The following is a 16582-nucleotide window of genomic DNA, read 5'->3' on the forward strand; positions in this document are numbered from 1 at the left end:
TTGAGAGGTGTAATGACTATAGACTAAGTATATTCAGTAAACATGAACAGGGTTATAGTGGTATTACCAAAGTGCCTTTGAGTTTTGCTTGACTAATTACGAAGAAAGAATGTGCTCATGGAAAAGGTATTTGCTATAACTGATGCCTCTTCCTCCTCTCTCACACAGGACCTTCAGAGAACCGTTACACAAATAGACCCACAGAATACCAAGGTCCTCACCTTTATCACTTATATAGGCTGTGGGATATCTGCTATATTTTCAGCTGCAACCCTTCTGACATATATTGCATTTGAGTAAGTATTAGTTCTGTGAAAAACATCACAAAGGAAGTACCTATATGTGATGAAGTTACATGGTTGGTGTGGTTTATTTGTCTAAGAAGGGAAATCCATTTTATTAAAAAAAATGCAAAGTCATGGTCACAATGTTGTAAGTGGAAATTTTTTTTCAAGGAGACATAAGTTCAGACTTTCCTCCTGTTTCTGATGTGTTGTTGCTCAGGCGTGGGAATAGAGCTAATGTGTCTCAAATTTTTCTCTTTTGGGAGTACGGTATCCTCTAGATTCTAAACAGATAATGTATTATTTTAAAATCCGTGACCAGGCTTTTTTAAAAACAAAATGAAACTTGCCTGTGTGGGCATAACAAATCATAAGTATAAAAAGAGACATTTCCAGCTAGGACAGTTACATTCTAGAGCCCTTCAGAAATAAGTGGGAAGAGAAATAAAATGAAGATAAATTGTGAAGTGTTACAACAATTTCAACAGCAGTCCTACTGAAATGTGAAAGTGACTCAAGGGAATGCAAAAGTTTTGAAGTGATACAGTTCTGTGAACAGTGAAGAGAGAAAATCAAGTCATGTCAACACAAAGGAACCATTCTGCCTGTAACAGGACAGGACAGAGCAGCTGCTAAAGAAGGATAGTTTGTTGTGGGGGTGGGGAGTAAAAGGAGGTTTTCAAGTTCTAAATATTCTCCAATGATTGCATTCCTATTGCATTACCTATGGTATAGTGTTCTTGTCCAAGATGGCAGTTGTTGGCTTGCCGCTCAGTTCATGCATTTCAATCTCTATCTGTTAAAAAAAAAAAACTTGACTTGATCTTCAGTCTTCCTAAGATAGTATTAAAAAAAAAAAAAAACAAAAAAACAGAAAACTACATGCTGTGGACAGTGCATTCCAAAAATTAAGCAAAGATTTACATATAAAATGATCAGAGATGAGCTTCTGGTCAGCTGCATTTGCAATGTTTTCTTTCATGTTCTTCAGATTTCATTTAAAGTACAAAACACATTGTGTCAATGTTTTCTTTCATGTTCTTCAGATTTCATTTAAAGTACAAAACACATTGTGTTACATTTAATTTGAAAGGTTTTTAATAATTAATCAATTGCTAAAATATTGTGGCAGTTAACTAGCTCATTAAAGACCCAAGGAAGTGGTAGCTTTCCCCCACCACAGACAGCAGCAGCCTTCAGTGATAGTACACATCACTATGCCTTATCATCACAAAAGCTTATAATTAGGAGATGATCCTATATAGCTATCCCTATAGCTAGGAGGTGCTTTCATGTACTTTGTAAACTGGTAAACCCAGCTGCTGTGAGTGCCTTGGGTGATTGAAGCCAATTAACCATATGCACTTGTATTTCTCTCACTAGGAAGTTGAGAAGAGATTATCCGTCCAAAATCCTGATGAATTTGAGCACAGCCCTGCTCTTTCTTAACCTTATCTTCTTGCTTGATGGTTGGATTGCATCGTTTGACATAGATGGCCTCTGCATAGCTGTAGCTGCGCTTCTGCACTTTTTTCTTCTGGCCACCTTTACATGGATGGGACTAGAAGCCGTTCATATGTACATTGCTCTAGTGAAAGTGTTCAACACGTATATACGACGATACATACTGAAGTTTTGCATCATTGGCTGGGGTAAGTTCAGTAGATGCAATATTTACATAGCATGTATACTGAAATGATGCTCTCTATCACAAATACAGAGCAGAATCAAAACCATCATGGTGTTTCCTTCCCTTGCAGCCCATGGCAGTGCCAGTGTGCAGCCAGCCATGTCACCAAGTTCCTCTGTATGAATTCTGTGCAAATACACCATAACTGGCACTCTCTGCCCAGAACAGCTTACAGCCCAAGGAGGAGCAGAGAGATGAGATAAACTCTCTCTCCAGAGAGGCCAGAATGGGAGAGAGGAAGTTTTAGTGTCATATCAGAGAACTGTGGCACGCAATGAATTCAGAAACTCTTGCAGTTACTACAAAACCTATGGGGATCTTTACACTGACTTTCAAAAAGCTTTCAATCCAGCTTAAAGTTTCTTGCCAACAAGTACAAAGCCCATGGCAGAATCAGAAATAACCAAAATTTCCTGAGCTTCAGCACAGTGTTCAAACCACAGAGAGATCCTGCCTGCCCTAAGCAGTGTATACAGCAGGATTGAAATGGAAAATTTAATACTGAAAAGTAGCTGTGAGGCTCAGGCAGTAAGGCTTTTCTTCTTCAAGTTTTTTTCAATATCAGGAATCTGTGCCTTCTGCCTGAATGCACATATTGTGTTTGAAATAATACAACACAATACAAAACCATTAACCTCATGGCTAGAGCACTGACCTTAGTCCAGCTGATAATTGATGTCTTTCCATTGGCAACTAGCATCCTCTTTGGCAACCTCAGCAGAGGACAAGGACTGAGTGGTCGGAAAAGCAAATTAACCTCTTCCCCTTTGAATCTGTTTTGTCATAGCAAGGATAAGACATGTAAATAAGGCATGTCAGGAAACGTACATTTCTTTTGTGTCAACTGTACCTCTCTGCACAGAGTTCTCTTCTGCATAGCTGTCTATTTTCCCAAAATATTCCCTTTACCTTATTATTAAAAAGTACATAGTTTGCTTCATTTTGGGGGGACACATTTAAGTAAAGGATATATAATGCTTTAGAAAAAGAGAAGACATTTACAGTTGAGAGAAACAGGGGAGAAATTACAAGTTCAAGGTCACATTCCCCACTTCCACAGCCTAATCAAGTGACATTAGCATCTCTGAAAAAAAACCCTAATACCATCCCTCCATTAGATCTCATTTTTGTAATTGTTTGTTAGTCTCCTTCTCACTATATTATGAGAGCCTGTGTGCAATTGCAAATTTAACTTTGGGTAATTAAGGGAGATTATTTTTCTTTAGTTTCTATATCACATATAAAATAACATTTTCTGCCTTATAGAACATTATAAAGCTTATTCATTAATGCTCATTAAGTGCCTTGAAAGTTTTGTACATTTGTATTGTTTGAAAAATTGTTTCCTTCTCTGTGCAGTTTTCTGACATAGAACTACCTCAGAATACTCTGTATTAGAGCAATAGGGATGGAGACATCAATAATTCAGGTTTGCATGGTGAATTCAGAGTTTTAGGAGATTTGAAAGCAAGCTGCAAGATTTCTTGTGTTACAGGTTTGCCAGCTCTGGTGATAGCAATTGTTTTAGCAAGTGCTAATACAAATGCAAGTCATGTTTATGGCAAGGAGTTGTACGGCAAAGATGCTAATGGGCAAGGAGGAGATGACTTGTGAGTATTTCTTTTAATCTCTTACAATTTAGCATTTACAGTAACAAAAAAACCCCAAAAAAACTAGCATCAGCCAGATTGCTTGGGAAACGTAAGAGGTACATTAAACAAGCAAAGTGGACAAAACTGTCTGGTAATTTATTTGAATCTGAAGTGTGAAGAAGGCTATAAGAAAAATTGGAGGGAAATCTGCATTACCCAGTGCCAGGTACAAACACTCCTCTGAGAAAAGAACAATTCATAAGTTTTGTCATGAAAATAAAATAAAAAAAACTGTTTTGGTTTATCTTAAATGAAAGCTCTATCTTCTAGGTAAGAGCAAAGAAAGTAGTAGTATAAAAATAGTCTCTTTTGTAAATAAACGAGCTTTTTGTCAGTGTAGTTCAGTAGCTTTCTATGTTCTTCTCTTGATGTCCAGATAATAATCTCCAAATGCCAAAATTTTTATATGACTGTTACCTCATTTTCTGTTCTTTGCTTGGCAAAGCTTCATCATAATAAATAAAAATGTCATTATTATTATTATTATAGTATCATGCTAAGTTTTCTGGCCATTTGCTACTAGAGGAATAAACTAGATCTCTCACATGGCTGACTGACAAATGGCTACCTCAAAGGACTACCTGTCCTGCTTCTTCTCCAGAGATGTATGAGTTCTCCTTTAGCTCAAGTGGCAAACTTGAGATTTTGACACTGAAGATTCAAATTTGCCCACTCTTGTTACTAAAGTGTCACATGTTTCATACAGATGAAAGTGGTGAAGCTACTCATACTGGGTCTAGATTTCTCATTATGGGATTGCAGTTCCCACAGCTTGTAACTGAGGTCAGGTTTCCTTTTTAATTAGTTTTAACTAAAATGCAGTACAACTCTCAGATTTCTGATGTGAGAATACTATGGGCCATAGTCACTTAAGATGCCACAGGGCCTCATCCTATTTGTAAACAGAAAATGGACAAAGGTTTCGTTTTATAGAGTTCTGCATCAGTGATACCAGACAGTCTGATTTTCCTTGTAGTTGTATAAATAATTGGAGGATAGTTTGCATTATCTAAAAATGATCATATTTTTGTGGGTTTTTTTACAGCTGCTGGATCAAGAATGAAGTTGTCTTTTATGTGACTTGTGCTGGCTACTTTGGAATCATGTTTCTGATGAATGTTGCCATGTTTATTGTGGTGATGGTGCAGATCTGTGGGAGGAATGGGAAAAGAACCAATCGGAGCCTGAAGGAAGAGATCCTGAGGAACCTCCGTAGTGTGGTCAGCCTGACCTTCCTTCTGGGAATGACATGGGGCTTTGCCTTTTTTGCCTGGGGTCCCTTAACTCTTCCTTTCCTGTACCTCTTCTCAATTTTCAATTCACTGCAAGGTAAGCTGCATTTCTGTTCTGTGAATAAATATTATTTGAGCTGTTGCTGTTCTGGCACATATTATGTCCAGTGATTTGACTAGGGAACTCAGATCCAAGCTCTCTAGGTTTTGCCTTGATACTGAACTATCATTACTTTCCCCTTATGTGGAATAATGATACCAATTACATATAGGCTGAATATCTTAGTTTAATTAATTAATGTTTCAAGGTCTTTTCCATAAAATGCACTGTATTATAAATAGTGCTATTCCTAGATAACGATCTTCAGTGATCTCTGTTGAGATAGATGCTGTATGACCTTCAACATTTCCTTTCACTGATTATAACAAATATAGGAAGCCTCTTTCCTTCATTTATTCCTGTAGGGAATCTGTAAAGCTCATAACTATATTTATTAAGGCATGAGAAGCTCATAAAACAAAATTCAGTCCTGTTTCAGTGTGAAGAGATACTCAGAGATATAGGAAATTTTTTTAGGAAAATCCAGTGACTTCTATAGTCAGCTTATTTTTGTTTCGTTCACTGAAGTTTTGAATATTTTACATTTCCAACATAGTTCATACTTCTGAAAAATTATGAATTGTAATCAGTTGTGAATTACAGAATGATATAGCTGACATTTAAAAGAATTGCAGCTCAGAGCTGAAATTTCTGTATGTAACAAATGATGTAAGAATCTCTGCCTCCGCTTGCCCTGCCCACTAACACAGAACAACAAAAAACATAAGAAAAAGAAAAACCCAAGAAGGTCATTGGAAGGGCATGTCTTATACCACACACATATTGATACAAAAAATAAATTTTCCTAAAAAAAACCCCAAACCAAAACAAACCCAAGAATGTCATTGGAGTAGGGTGTGTTTTGCCACACAAATATTGAGATAAAAAATAAATTTTCCCAGGGTCAGCAAAATATCTTCCCCTTATGGAAAAAGTACTTAATGTTACCCTGTGTGGATTTTGTCTGTTACAGTTGAGATGTATTTACTGCACTAGAAGATTTATTGAGCTTTCGTGGAAAGAGAATAATGTTGTGGGTTTTGGTTTGGTTCAGTTTCAACCTAAAATGCTAGGCAAAATGGCAGAAATTGTTTGGATGTGGTGTTCTTACTAAAGACTTTTTTTCCAAAGGACAGATTCTGATACTCCCCTAGCAGCATAATGAAGTATTTGCTGCAGTGTGTCTGTGTTCAAATTCAGAAGGGTCTAGAGAGATTATAAGTATGGGAAGAACATGAAAAAAATTAAAACTCTGAAAAGCATGCCAAGCATCAAATTGAACAAGTTCTCTGTAACCAGAATTTCCAGTGCAATCAATTAAACTTGTAGGTGCAGAGTGCACACAAGGTTGACCACTGCTGCTTAAGTCTCTGTGGAGTAATAGCACTGTTCAATGAAAAATAAATGTTTGGAAGGCAGTTAAGACAGGAGATGAAACTGAAAAACCTGAGGAGTAAATGCAAAAAGAAGAAGAGTGATGAGCTTTTCACAGATTGTGGTAGCAATGATGACACAGTATATGCTCAGGCATGTCATATCAAGCACAGGAAGAATACAGTCCCATATCTGAAAATGCTTATTGCTGTGTCAGAAAAAGCTAGGCAAAGCAAAGAAACAATTAAGAGGATGTTTAAAATCTCATATAACTGGTGCAATGCACATGTAGCAGTAAGGGGGTGGTAAAAAAACAGTGAGGGAGCAAAGAAAAAATTAAGACTTGTATCAAGCAGCATTTCCTAGCAGCAAAAAGCAGTTCAGTGTGGCAAGTCTTTCATCAGTATTAGCATGAGCTCATTTATCAAGGCCTCAGTAAATATGTTTATTCTTTCTCTCAAGTTTTTGAAAACTACATGAGTATTTTAAGCTATACCATCAGCCTCCATCAACAGTTTTCCGTGCACTAGCAGTGAAAAAGTAAATTGCAGCAGTAACTGATGTTACTGTACTTTGCTATTTCATCTACATAAGAAAAAATTTTTCTGTCTTTGACGTTCAGAGTAAAAATCTGGGAACATCTCTTTTTTGGCTGCTCATTTTATATATATGTCTGGGCAAGCCAAATACTTTCAAGTCAGAGCCAAGCTAAAGCCAAGCCTAGGGTCTGATTTGGCTCTGGGAAACAAAACCAAAGCTGTATTACTAAAGCACATTGTAAACTTAATGAATAATGAAATACAGAGAAAAAATTTTGGAGGCCAAGCCCAGACAGAGCAAAGACAAAGTACTTAATGCAGTGCATTCATTTTGTATTACTATAGACATATGCATTTTCTTTTTAATCATTCAGAATGTTCCAAACATTCACCACAATTTTATTAAGCATCAATTTAGTAAGTTTGTAGTTGTGCAGATGTCCTAAGTAGTACTTTGGGCCACAAACAACTGCATATTTCTAAGCCTGTAAGAGCTGCTAGTGATTGCACTGGAATTACTCTGTGCTTAAAACAAATCGCATACAGAAATATTTTATTAAATGCAAACACAGTAACCATAAAGCTACAAAGCTTGCATATGGGATGCATTAAAGTATGTCTACCTTTCTTAAACTGTGCTTTTCCTTTTTTTTTAACCCATCAGCTCTTGAAAACCTTTGCAAAAAATGTGTTTCATGACACAACCTTTATCTGCAATTAACTGATCTCAGTGGTCTCAGCCTGACCTGATGACTATAAGCAAATACAAGTTCAGTTCAATAACACACATTCAGGCAAAATTAGACCTCAGCACTTTGAAGGGGAGAGGATAAATTTATGCTCCAGAGCATTTTTTTCCAAGCTATACCCTGCTGTTGTGTTCTACCATTTGAAACATAGTGGGCACTAGTATGCTGAACTATTCATGATGATCATAAATGAACAGTTTTAAAGGATGGCACATAACCACATTTGCCCACATCATGTAGCATTTATTCAGGTATAAGATATAATCATGAGGGATTTGGCAGTAACATTTTGCCATCAGGTGTTCAGCCTCAGGTTGGCTTTCTCCCAGAGAATAAAACAAGAACAGGCCAAGCTGGAGAACGACGGAAGATTCCGCAGCCAGTGCCTGCCTGGGAAGAGCCAGGAGCATATGAGATTTCCAACTTCTATATTTAACTCCAAAATATCTCTGTAGAATGATGAAATCATACCATACACCCAATTAAGACCTTCTTTACCACATGGTAGATGTTTATCTTCTCTCTTAAAAATAAAGATTATACGATTGCATGAGAAAAATGAACTCTACAAAAACATTCTTAAACACATTTATTGCAATTGCATGCACAAACCAGGTAGTTTTCTTCAGAAGTAAGTAGTTGGGCACATAATTAGTACTTGTAAACACATTCTACCATTTTCATAATCATTTCAAGTACATGCATGTGATGCACATAAATCCAAGTGTGCCTTTTCAGGTCACTCTTTAGTGCCAATTACAAGACTTCTGTTTTTTAAAGAATACAGCCCACAGTTCTGTAAATATGGAACAGGAGGAGATAAAATATCTTCTTGCTAATATAATAGTGTCTGTATTTACTTTGTAATCTGACTCTTGCAGTCCTGTTATGTGCAAAATACTCATTTGGTTCAAAGACAAAACCTTTTACTTATTTTCCTCTAAGCCAAAAAGAGGAATTAAAAGATCCACATTGAGCTGGATCTAAATCAACAGTGTCAATAAAAGGGATTCTGTTGTCTCTCTCTTATGATATCCCAGACACTTCTATAGCAGCTAGAGAATGGGAAAGCTTTAATTAATTTCCATACCTCTTAAATGAGGCATAGATGACAATAAGAAAACATGAAGGTTATTTTTCTTTGCTTGTACTTCATAGCAGATTTTAGTTAATCTGTTTGTCTATTTGTACATGCATGCTTCATTTGCTGTTTATTTGCTTTTATCACAGGTTTATTTATATTTGTATTCCATTGTGCTATGAAAGAAAATGTGCAGAAACAGTGGAGGAGACATCTCTGTTGTGGCAGATTCCGACTGGCAGACAATTCAGGTAAAAGCAATTCACAGCTCCCCTCCTTAGATGCTGCAGTAGTCCATAAAAGTCCAGGTGAACCACTTGATATGTTATTTTTAATATAATACAATGTGAACCAGAGATGTGGAAAAATAGGTTAATCATAGGCTGTCACTTCCCTTCAGTACTAACAATTGCCAAGGGACTTTTCAGATGTCACTTCATAAAAATTCTCAAGTTTTCTCTTTCAGTTTTCCACTGAAGGCAGCTGGTAAATTTTGTAGTGCTATGAGCATGGCTTTGGAAGGCCCTTGGGACCCTGAGAAAAAATAAATTAAAAAAAGATCCAGAGATTCAAACTATGTCATTGAAAACCCTATCTCATTCCTTTTCTTCTACATTACAGTATGTTAACTGAACTGTGTGGACTCTTAGGTTGATGTAGGAGCAATTCTTAAAAAGCAGGTAGAAGTACTCTGAGGTATTTTGCCTTTGCCTTTTCAAACTGTTCTGTCCTTCAACATGTAATTCAGAGGGACCATTAGAGATGCAAAAGCATAGGAATTTGCTTTAGCAGAAGCCTGCTTAGGTTCCAGAATTGAAGTTCATCTTTATCTGCGACTCTCAGAGAGAAAGGAGAGCAGTTGGCTTGGACACTCTGAAGTGCAACACTTGGGACACTGTTTATAGCCTCCTGCACCTTTGGCTATCTCAGATGGCATTATACTCCTGTGTTTAGGCAGCTGGGTCTGGATTTGTTCTATGATGTAATGATTTTGGACTATATAATATTTGCTCTTATGGTTCTTGCTCAGTAATGAGGGTTGAAATCTACAGTTGATGTAAGGTGGCATAAGCTTATTGCCTAGTTAGGTAAACCGGTCTATCCTGGATAATAACAGTGCTCCAAATAATCTTGTGTCCTTTCTCTCTTGGCATCCAAGGTATGTTTCAAGGTTTTAAGTAACTGCTCTGATATCAAGACTTTTGCTTTGTCACGCTCTGTTTTGTTTAGCGAACGCATTCTCATTGTATACTGTAAAATATTTATGCTTTCACTTTGTAGTAAGAAAACTTGATTTATGATTTCAAAGAGTTAATACGAATTAGGAAAAGCATATTCATTCAGATCAGCCATCCAGATTGTTTCATATGTTCAGTTTCCATGTGGTTTGCGCTGTAACTCCTGAACTGGAAAACACAGATGGATCAAATTATTTCCAGATATTTATGCTGCTGTTGGGCAGCTTGTGGGTATAATAGAAATAAAAACCTGAAGGATTTGAGTACTTCAGTGGGATAGTTAATGAGCTGTCATTACGGCTAGCGTTAACCGGTCCATCACCACTGGCTGACCACCGGCTGGTTTTATTCTTCGTGGACCTGGCGCAGTTTGCTGGCAGAACAGTGAAATATAAGCCAAATGTGAACTTGCATACCTATCTGACTGAAGTGTATTTTAGGGCATGCCATGATAAAGCAATGAAACAAACAAGCCAAAGCCTTGCAACACTACCATGGCTAGATTGGAGAAATAGCAACCTATACCCTATAGCAATGATTTCGGATAAAAATCCTTGTCTTGATTTAAATCAAGGCTGAAGTGGCCTATGTGGTTTTGGTTTGGACTTCTCTTTCATTTTGTGATTTCATTGCAGTACAGTAAATAAAAACAACAAGACTAATGTATGAAACTACCTGTAACTGCCTGCAAGTATATGATACAGAAGTAGTTAGATACATTTATTCCACTGGTATTGGGACAGTTGTGATGAGTTCTTCAGTGTCAGTTTTTCTCAATAAATTTACTGTTATTATTTATTTAATTTAATTTTGGCAATTGTTCTGGTGTAAGAGCCTATTGTGTTAATGGTTCAGACAAAACTCTTCAAATGTGAACTACTGAATAACCATTATTATTCATTGTTAATGTTAAACAGTTTTCAATAGTATACACTGTTGTATTCATAGTGCACCAATATGCTAAACCCTTTAACAAGTGCAAAGGCACTAGTATATAGTATCTACCTCAGCAGATCAAGCCCTCAAACAATAAGACCTCTCTAAATGCTCCTATACATCTCTTTTCTACCTATCCCTTTGGATTTCTCTCTGGAGGTGATGAAACTTTGGCATCCTTATACTGCTAGACCTTCACTGCCCTCCTGCAGCCTTGAAAGCCAGATCTTGCAGTTCTGACCTCCAGCCACATGATTGTTAGAGTGTTAGAGCCACCAATTTTAACTACTATAGTAAACAGCAAAGTAAATAAAGTTGGAATAATTCCTGTGTTTCTCAAGAACCAGAGAGGCAACCAGACAGGAAAAGGATAGGCTCTTTGTTAGAAGCAAGATTAAGAAATGCATCTGATACTTGAAATGTTCATAACTGAATAAATTAGGCATTGAGTACCTATGGTAATTATTTATGTAAAACTTTTTAATCATTTTTAGATTGGAGCAAAACAGCAACCAATATTATAAAGAAGAGCTCTGATAATCTTGGGAAATCCTTATCCTCTAGTTCCATTGGCTCCAATTCAACGTACTTAACATCCAAATCAAAATCTACAACGAATACATACTGCAAACGAAACAGCCATACAGGTGAGTTCTTGCACTGTAACACAGTGCATCTGTAAATACGCAGTTTCATGTCAAAGGTACAGTAGGGATTTCTACCCAAAGGTTAATGTGGGAAAATTTCACCAATTCATATAGTTTCATTATTTTTAAAATATATGTTACTGTTTAATAGGAGTCTTAACCTAATATACAATACATCCAGTATATAGTTCTGATCTCAGTATATTCCCATATTAAACAAAGTAGGCATTCCAAAAGCAAATCTTGCTTTTTCTATAGCACTTTCACCTTTTTGGCTAAAAGAGAAGTCGTCCTATTCCATTGTAAACACAGTGTAGCCAAAGCACAGAGAGATGACGTCCATCACCCAGGGTAACGTGAAAGCTAGCAGCACAGCTGGAAATAGGAATCAAGTCTTCTGAATCCAAGCCCACAGCTCATTCACTTGGTCAAATTGCTTCCATTTACCTGTAACAGTTTTATGAGTAAAGTGAGAAATGGAGGCAACATGGAAATGGATACTATATTTCCAGAGTATGCATTGTCTTTCCCTTCTACAAATAGCATGCCATATCTACTGCTTATTTATTTAGATGTCAGTCGTGTATGTAATAAAAGACATCATCTGTATTCCACTCGTGCCATAAAATATGCTTAATTTAAGAACATTTTAAAGGAGCACAAAGGAGAGGAGATGGAATGAATTGCAAGTCTGTTTACTTACATGTGAGGTAATACTTCAGAAAATCACTTAAATAGTTCAGATTTTTTGGCTACTGGGTTTTTGTGTACTCATGTTTTTGTACTGTATAAAGTCATGTAACATTATTACAGAATCCTCTTCAAAACTATAGAGGAGATAAAGTCTGCAAACACATTTAACCCAAAGATATATTTTCTTCCTTTATAATATTTGTTTGAAGCAATGTTTTAGATATGAAATAGATTATTTTACCAGAAGAAAAGTTCCGTTATTTCTTAGGAATAAATTATTTTCAGAAGCAATGTTTTAGATATGAAATAGGTGATTTTACCAGAAGGAAAGTTGCATTATTTCTTAAGAATAAATTCTTTTCAGAAGTCCCAAGGACTCATCTGTGATGGTACGGTCTCCTTTCTTGATATATGGCATAGTTTCCAGGAAATACCTTCATATTTTTATTAATGGTCATTACCTGATACAGTTACGCACACATTTTTTGTCTAGAAATTCCCTTTTTTAAGAATTACGTAGTTATTTTTTCACTAACCAGTATTCAGTGCATCCATTAGCATGAGGGGTTGTGCATCAGGTATTTTAAGTCTAAACCTTTTTTAGTTATCGAAAAAGTACATGAGTACATTTGCTTTGAATACGGTAAAAATGAGCAGTATCTTAGAAATTCGCTGGTGTACCTGAGCTTGCTCTCAGTGCTGCCATTCACAGCCACATTGGGAGCACACACACAGCTGGCACTGGTCTCACCAGGCTACCTGTCCCTGCTGCCACCTCAGGTTTGATGTGCCATGCAGCCAGCTGCCCTGAGCAAGCTGTCTTCAGCTCTCTCTCCTATGAAGGGACACTTCTGTCAGCAGTCTTCCACTAACAACGTCTGGAATGTCCACCGATCACAGTGCTACTATTAATTTAGTAGTAGAGGAGGAGAGCATCGTGCCCTTTCTGCTGCAGAGCATTCTCTGTTCTGTAGACAGAGAATTCCCATTTGTACTCACTGCAGATCAACCTTTAGACCCTTGCTATTGGGATTAGTGATAAAAAATATGCTTATATATTTTGTTGGACTCAGGGCTTTATATCACTCTGACAATTAAAGAGACTTAGTGCTGGAGTTTTTGCAATGTGTTCTTGAAGGAAAACAATAAAATGGTTCCAGATAAGAAGAATAAGTTGAAAGAAGCTTGCAGTTAGGAACATATTCATGTACTTTCTTCAGCAATGGTGAGCTTAATCCCATACATAAATTATTTCCTAGAAGGGATTGGGATTGCAGTTGGCACTGTAATCATAGTTTGTAATGTGATGGTTTGTTGGGCATTAAGGGAATACCACAGTTTTCTCTATATTTTTTAGATTTTACATTTTGCTTTGACCTCTGAAAATGCACATTATATTGTGATACTCCAAAGGAGTTTTTGCTAACGTTAGGTTTTTATACACCTGACATATCTTCTCACGTGTTAAAATAATAGAAAATAACATTAAGATTTTGATTTTTAATACAGCTAAACTTCTTGGTTTGATGTCTTAGCTAAATTGCAGTCAAATAATGTAATAGCTATATGACTTGGCAACTCTTGTTAATATGTTTATAATGTGCTCCCTGGAATTGACACAAGCATTCATGTGTTTGTGGTATAGATAATGTCTTCTAAGGCCCTTTCCTCATCAGTGGTGCAGCATTCCAGGTAAAGTGAGAACTGCTTTTGTTGAATGCATGGTTTAAACAGGGTGGAGGGATGCCACTTGCATGATGTCCTCATTGACACAAAGGACTTTGCTAATCAAACGCTGCTTGTTTCTCACTTTTACATCTTGTGCCATTGATGCTGAATCAAGGGATAAATGTGCTTCAGACTCTGGGTGTCTGCACGCTGCGTGGGGCATACAGCTTTTGAAAGGTACCATTTTAGAAAACAGACCATGTCCCAACATTAATGCCCATGTACAGTAGTCTGAGGAAAGGAGATTAAGTCGAAACACCCATACAGAAAGCACACGCTGAAAAGCATATTGAGCTAATTGAGTCCTAGAAAATTATTTAGTATTTTTTAAAGTAATCACAGGAATTTTAAGATACTGTATTTCTGTTTGGTCTATGGCCATTATGGAATTAGTCTTCTAGCCATTGTTTTTTCATATCCAGTCACACCCAAAATAACTCTGAATGACAAACAATATATGCCTGAAAGCCATGCTGTGAACTGCTGGTTGACTGCAGAATGCACCAACTGGGACACAAATATTGGCTGGACCCTACTGGGTGGACTTCAGTGATACAGGATTTGAACCTGTACTTAGGTGTGAAACCCACTGAGATAAAAAAAAAAGAGGGCCCCACTGCTTTCAAAGGCCTTACATAATTCCTGCATGCAAATTTCATGAGGAAATAGCTGATATTTAGCAATGTAATGATGCCCTGTGAAAAAAAAAGTGTATATATTTGCAAGGAATTTCAAAAACTTTCCCTAAAGACTGAGTTAACTTTTCAACTTTGTAATAAGATATTAGCAAATGTACACATTTGAAAGGCACACGGTACTCAGCAGTTTGCTATTGGACATGGAATTATTTGCTGCAATTCATGGACATTCTTGCGTGCTTTGAAAAAATCATCCTGATATGCCTGAACATGCCTGTTTCTTTTTTCATGAGTGAAACTGTTTCGATTTCTCACTCTGCAATCCATTTCTCCTTTGCAACACTTAATGCTCTTTTATGGCTTGATATAATGACTTCTGCAGGGGTGGGTTACTTTTCTGTTTATTTTTAGTTAATTTATTTCTATAAGAAAAACAGTTTTTTATTAAATCATACTTTCATTAATATGCTAAATTCTTAAATGATCCTTTACCAAGGAATTTTTGAAGGTGATTTCACCAAGGTCTTGCAAACAGCCATCAGAAATGTCACTTGCAGAAAATATTGCTTCACAGGATGCTCCATCTTACTGTCGGCTTGCGATGGTCCAAACCTTGCCTGGGTTAAGAGAATTAATTTCAGCTTTATTCACTACGGTGGAAGAGATAAGAAAGCTCATTAGGATAATGCACTTGAGAAAATGAGATACAGGCTCTCTCCTTCTTATTGCTCACTACATGAGCTCTACCTACTGACCGTTTTCTGAACAGCAATGGAGTTAGTTGTTGAATCAGACTTTCCCAGCCCGACTGGGAATTGCCTTGCTCCTTTTTCTCTTCAACTCCACCATTGGCTGATAGCACATGAAATCTGAATGCCAGTTGTCTGCATCTGTTCCTCCTCGCAGTTGTTCAGTCTGTACCCTCCACATTATGGAAAAAACGAAGTGATGCTAGGCAAGCACAGTTTAGGCGTTTCAGCCCTGATTATCTGCTTTAAGATGCAAGTCATTTTCTGCTACATTCTGTGCAGAGTACATTATTTCTGTGAATAGCTTAAAACCTCCACTGTTGAAATAATTAAATCCATTTATTGTCATGTTCCACTACTTTATTATGTGAAAATACTATTTATCAGATGCTATGGAGGTCTCCCCTATTCCAGTGCTATTGAAATATTTTTAGTTTGTAAGATTCAAAGCATCAACAGTAAATTAATGTATTAAATGGTCATAGGAAGCAGGTACACTTTAGACAAAAGAATAGGGGGCTAATTTCAAGAGAGACCTGAGAGGCCTGCCCACAAAACCAGGCATTTCAAAATAATTTAGAAGAAGCAATGCCAAGCCAAACAGTTGTTTGCTGGCTTTTAGGGCAGTAATTTCATTCAGCAGCAACTGAAGGCCTATCTATGTGGAACTGACACATCTCTTAAACTGTGAATTTGCTTAAGAAGCTCTAACTTTTTGTTGTTGCTTTTTCCTCTTCCTAGAGAATGTTTTTCTTGACAAGCCATCTTCAAAATTTGCCCAAGAGGATGGAGAACAGACATCAATCATCCCTGTCCACCAGGTTATTGACAAGGTCAAGGGATACTGCAATCCTCACTCTGACAACTTCTATAAAAATATCATCATGTCTGACACCTTTAGTCACAGCACAAAGTTCTAACTGGGCTTCTGAATTTTTGAAACCAAAGGAAGACAAAAAGTCTGCTTGGAATTGAGAATACTGGATGTCATAGAATGTGACCTGTTCAGTTGTTGGCTTTTTTTTTTCCCAGTTCATAAATGTTCTCCTGTTAACAGCTTCCACTCGAGGACTGATTTCTCTACCTTTTTACTGTTGTGGAAAAAGACAGTTTTCCACCATGGTATTGAGCTGTTTTTAAATGTGTGCCAGCCAACATGATGCCTGGACAGCTAATTGTAATCCTGTGTAAATAATTTTAAGACTGAAGAGCCACAAGCCTAACTCTAAATTACATAGCCCATACAGAAGCA

General features: G+C 36.9%; 1 protein-coding gene across 4 annotated transcripts in view; it reads left to right on the forward strand.

Annotated features, from left to right (window-relative positions):
- ADGRG6 (adhesion G protein-coupled receptor G6) overlaps positions 1-16364 on the forward strand; it is a 110414-nt gene extending 94050 nt beyond the window's left edge. For 3 of the 4 annotated variants that reach the window (XM_074896453.1, XM_074896455.1, XM_074896454.1), the window contains 7 exons: positions 169-296; positions 1668-1936; positions 3470-3584; positions 4672-4955; positions 8851-8952; positions 11370-11522; positions 16072-16364. In XM_074896453.1, coding sequence (XP_074752554.1) covers positions 169-296; positions 1668-1936; positions 3470-3584; positions 4672-4955; positions 8851-8952; positions 11370-11522; positions 16072-16250 — 1230 coding nt within the window. In that variant the 3' untranslated portion in view covers positions 16251-16364. Of the gene's footprint in view, positions 1-168; positions 297-1667; positions 1937-3469; positions 3585-4671; positions 4956-8850; positions 8953-11369; positions 11523-13860; positions 13908-16071 lie in introns of all 4 variants that reach the window. The other variant, XM_074896456.1, reaches the window with a different exon arrangement.
- The last annotated feature ends 218 nt before the right edge of the window (positions 16365-16582 follow it).

The sequence above is a fragment of the Athene noctua genome, chromosome 1, assembly GCF_965140245.1.
Source record: "Athene noctua chromosome 1, bAthNoc1.hap1.1, whole genome shotgun sequence".
In the NCBI taxonomy this organism is placed as follows: Eukaryota; Metazoa; Chordata; class Aves; order Strigiformes; family Strigidae; genus Athene; species Athene noctua.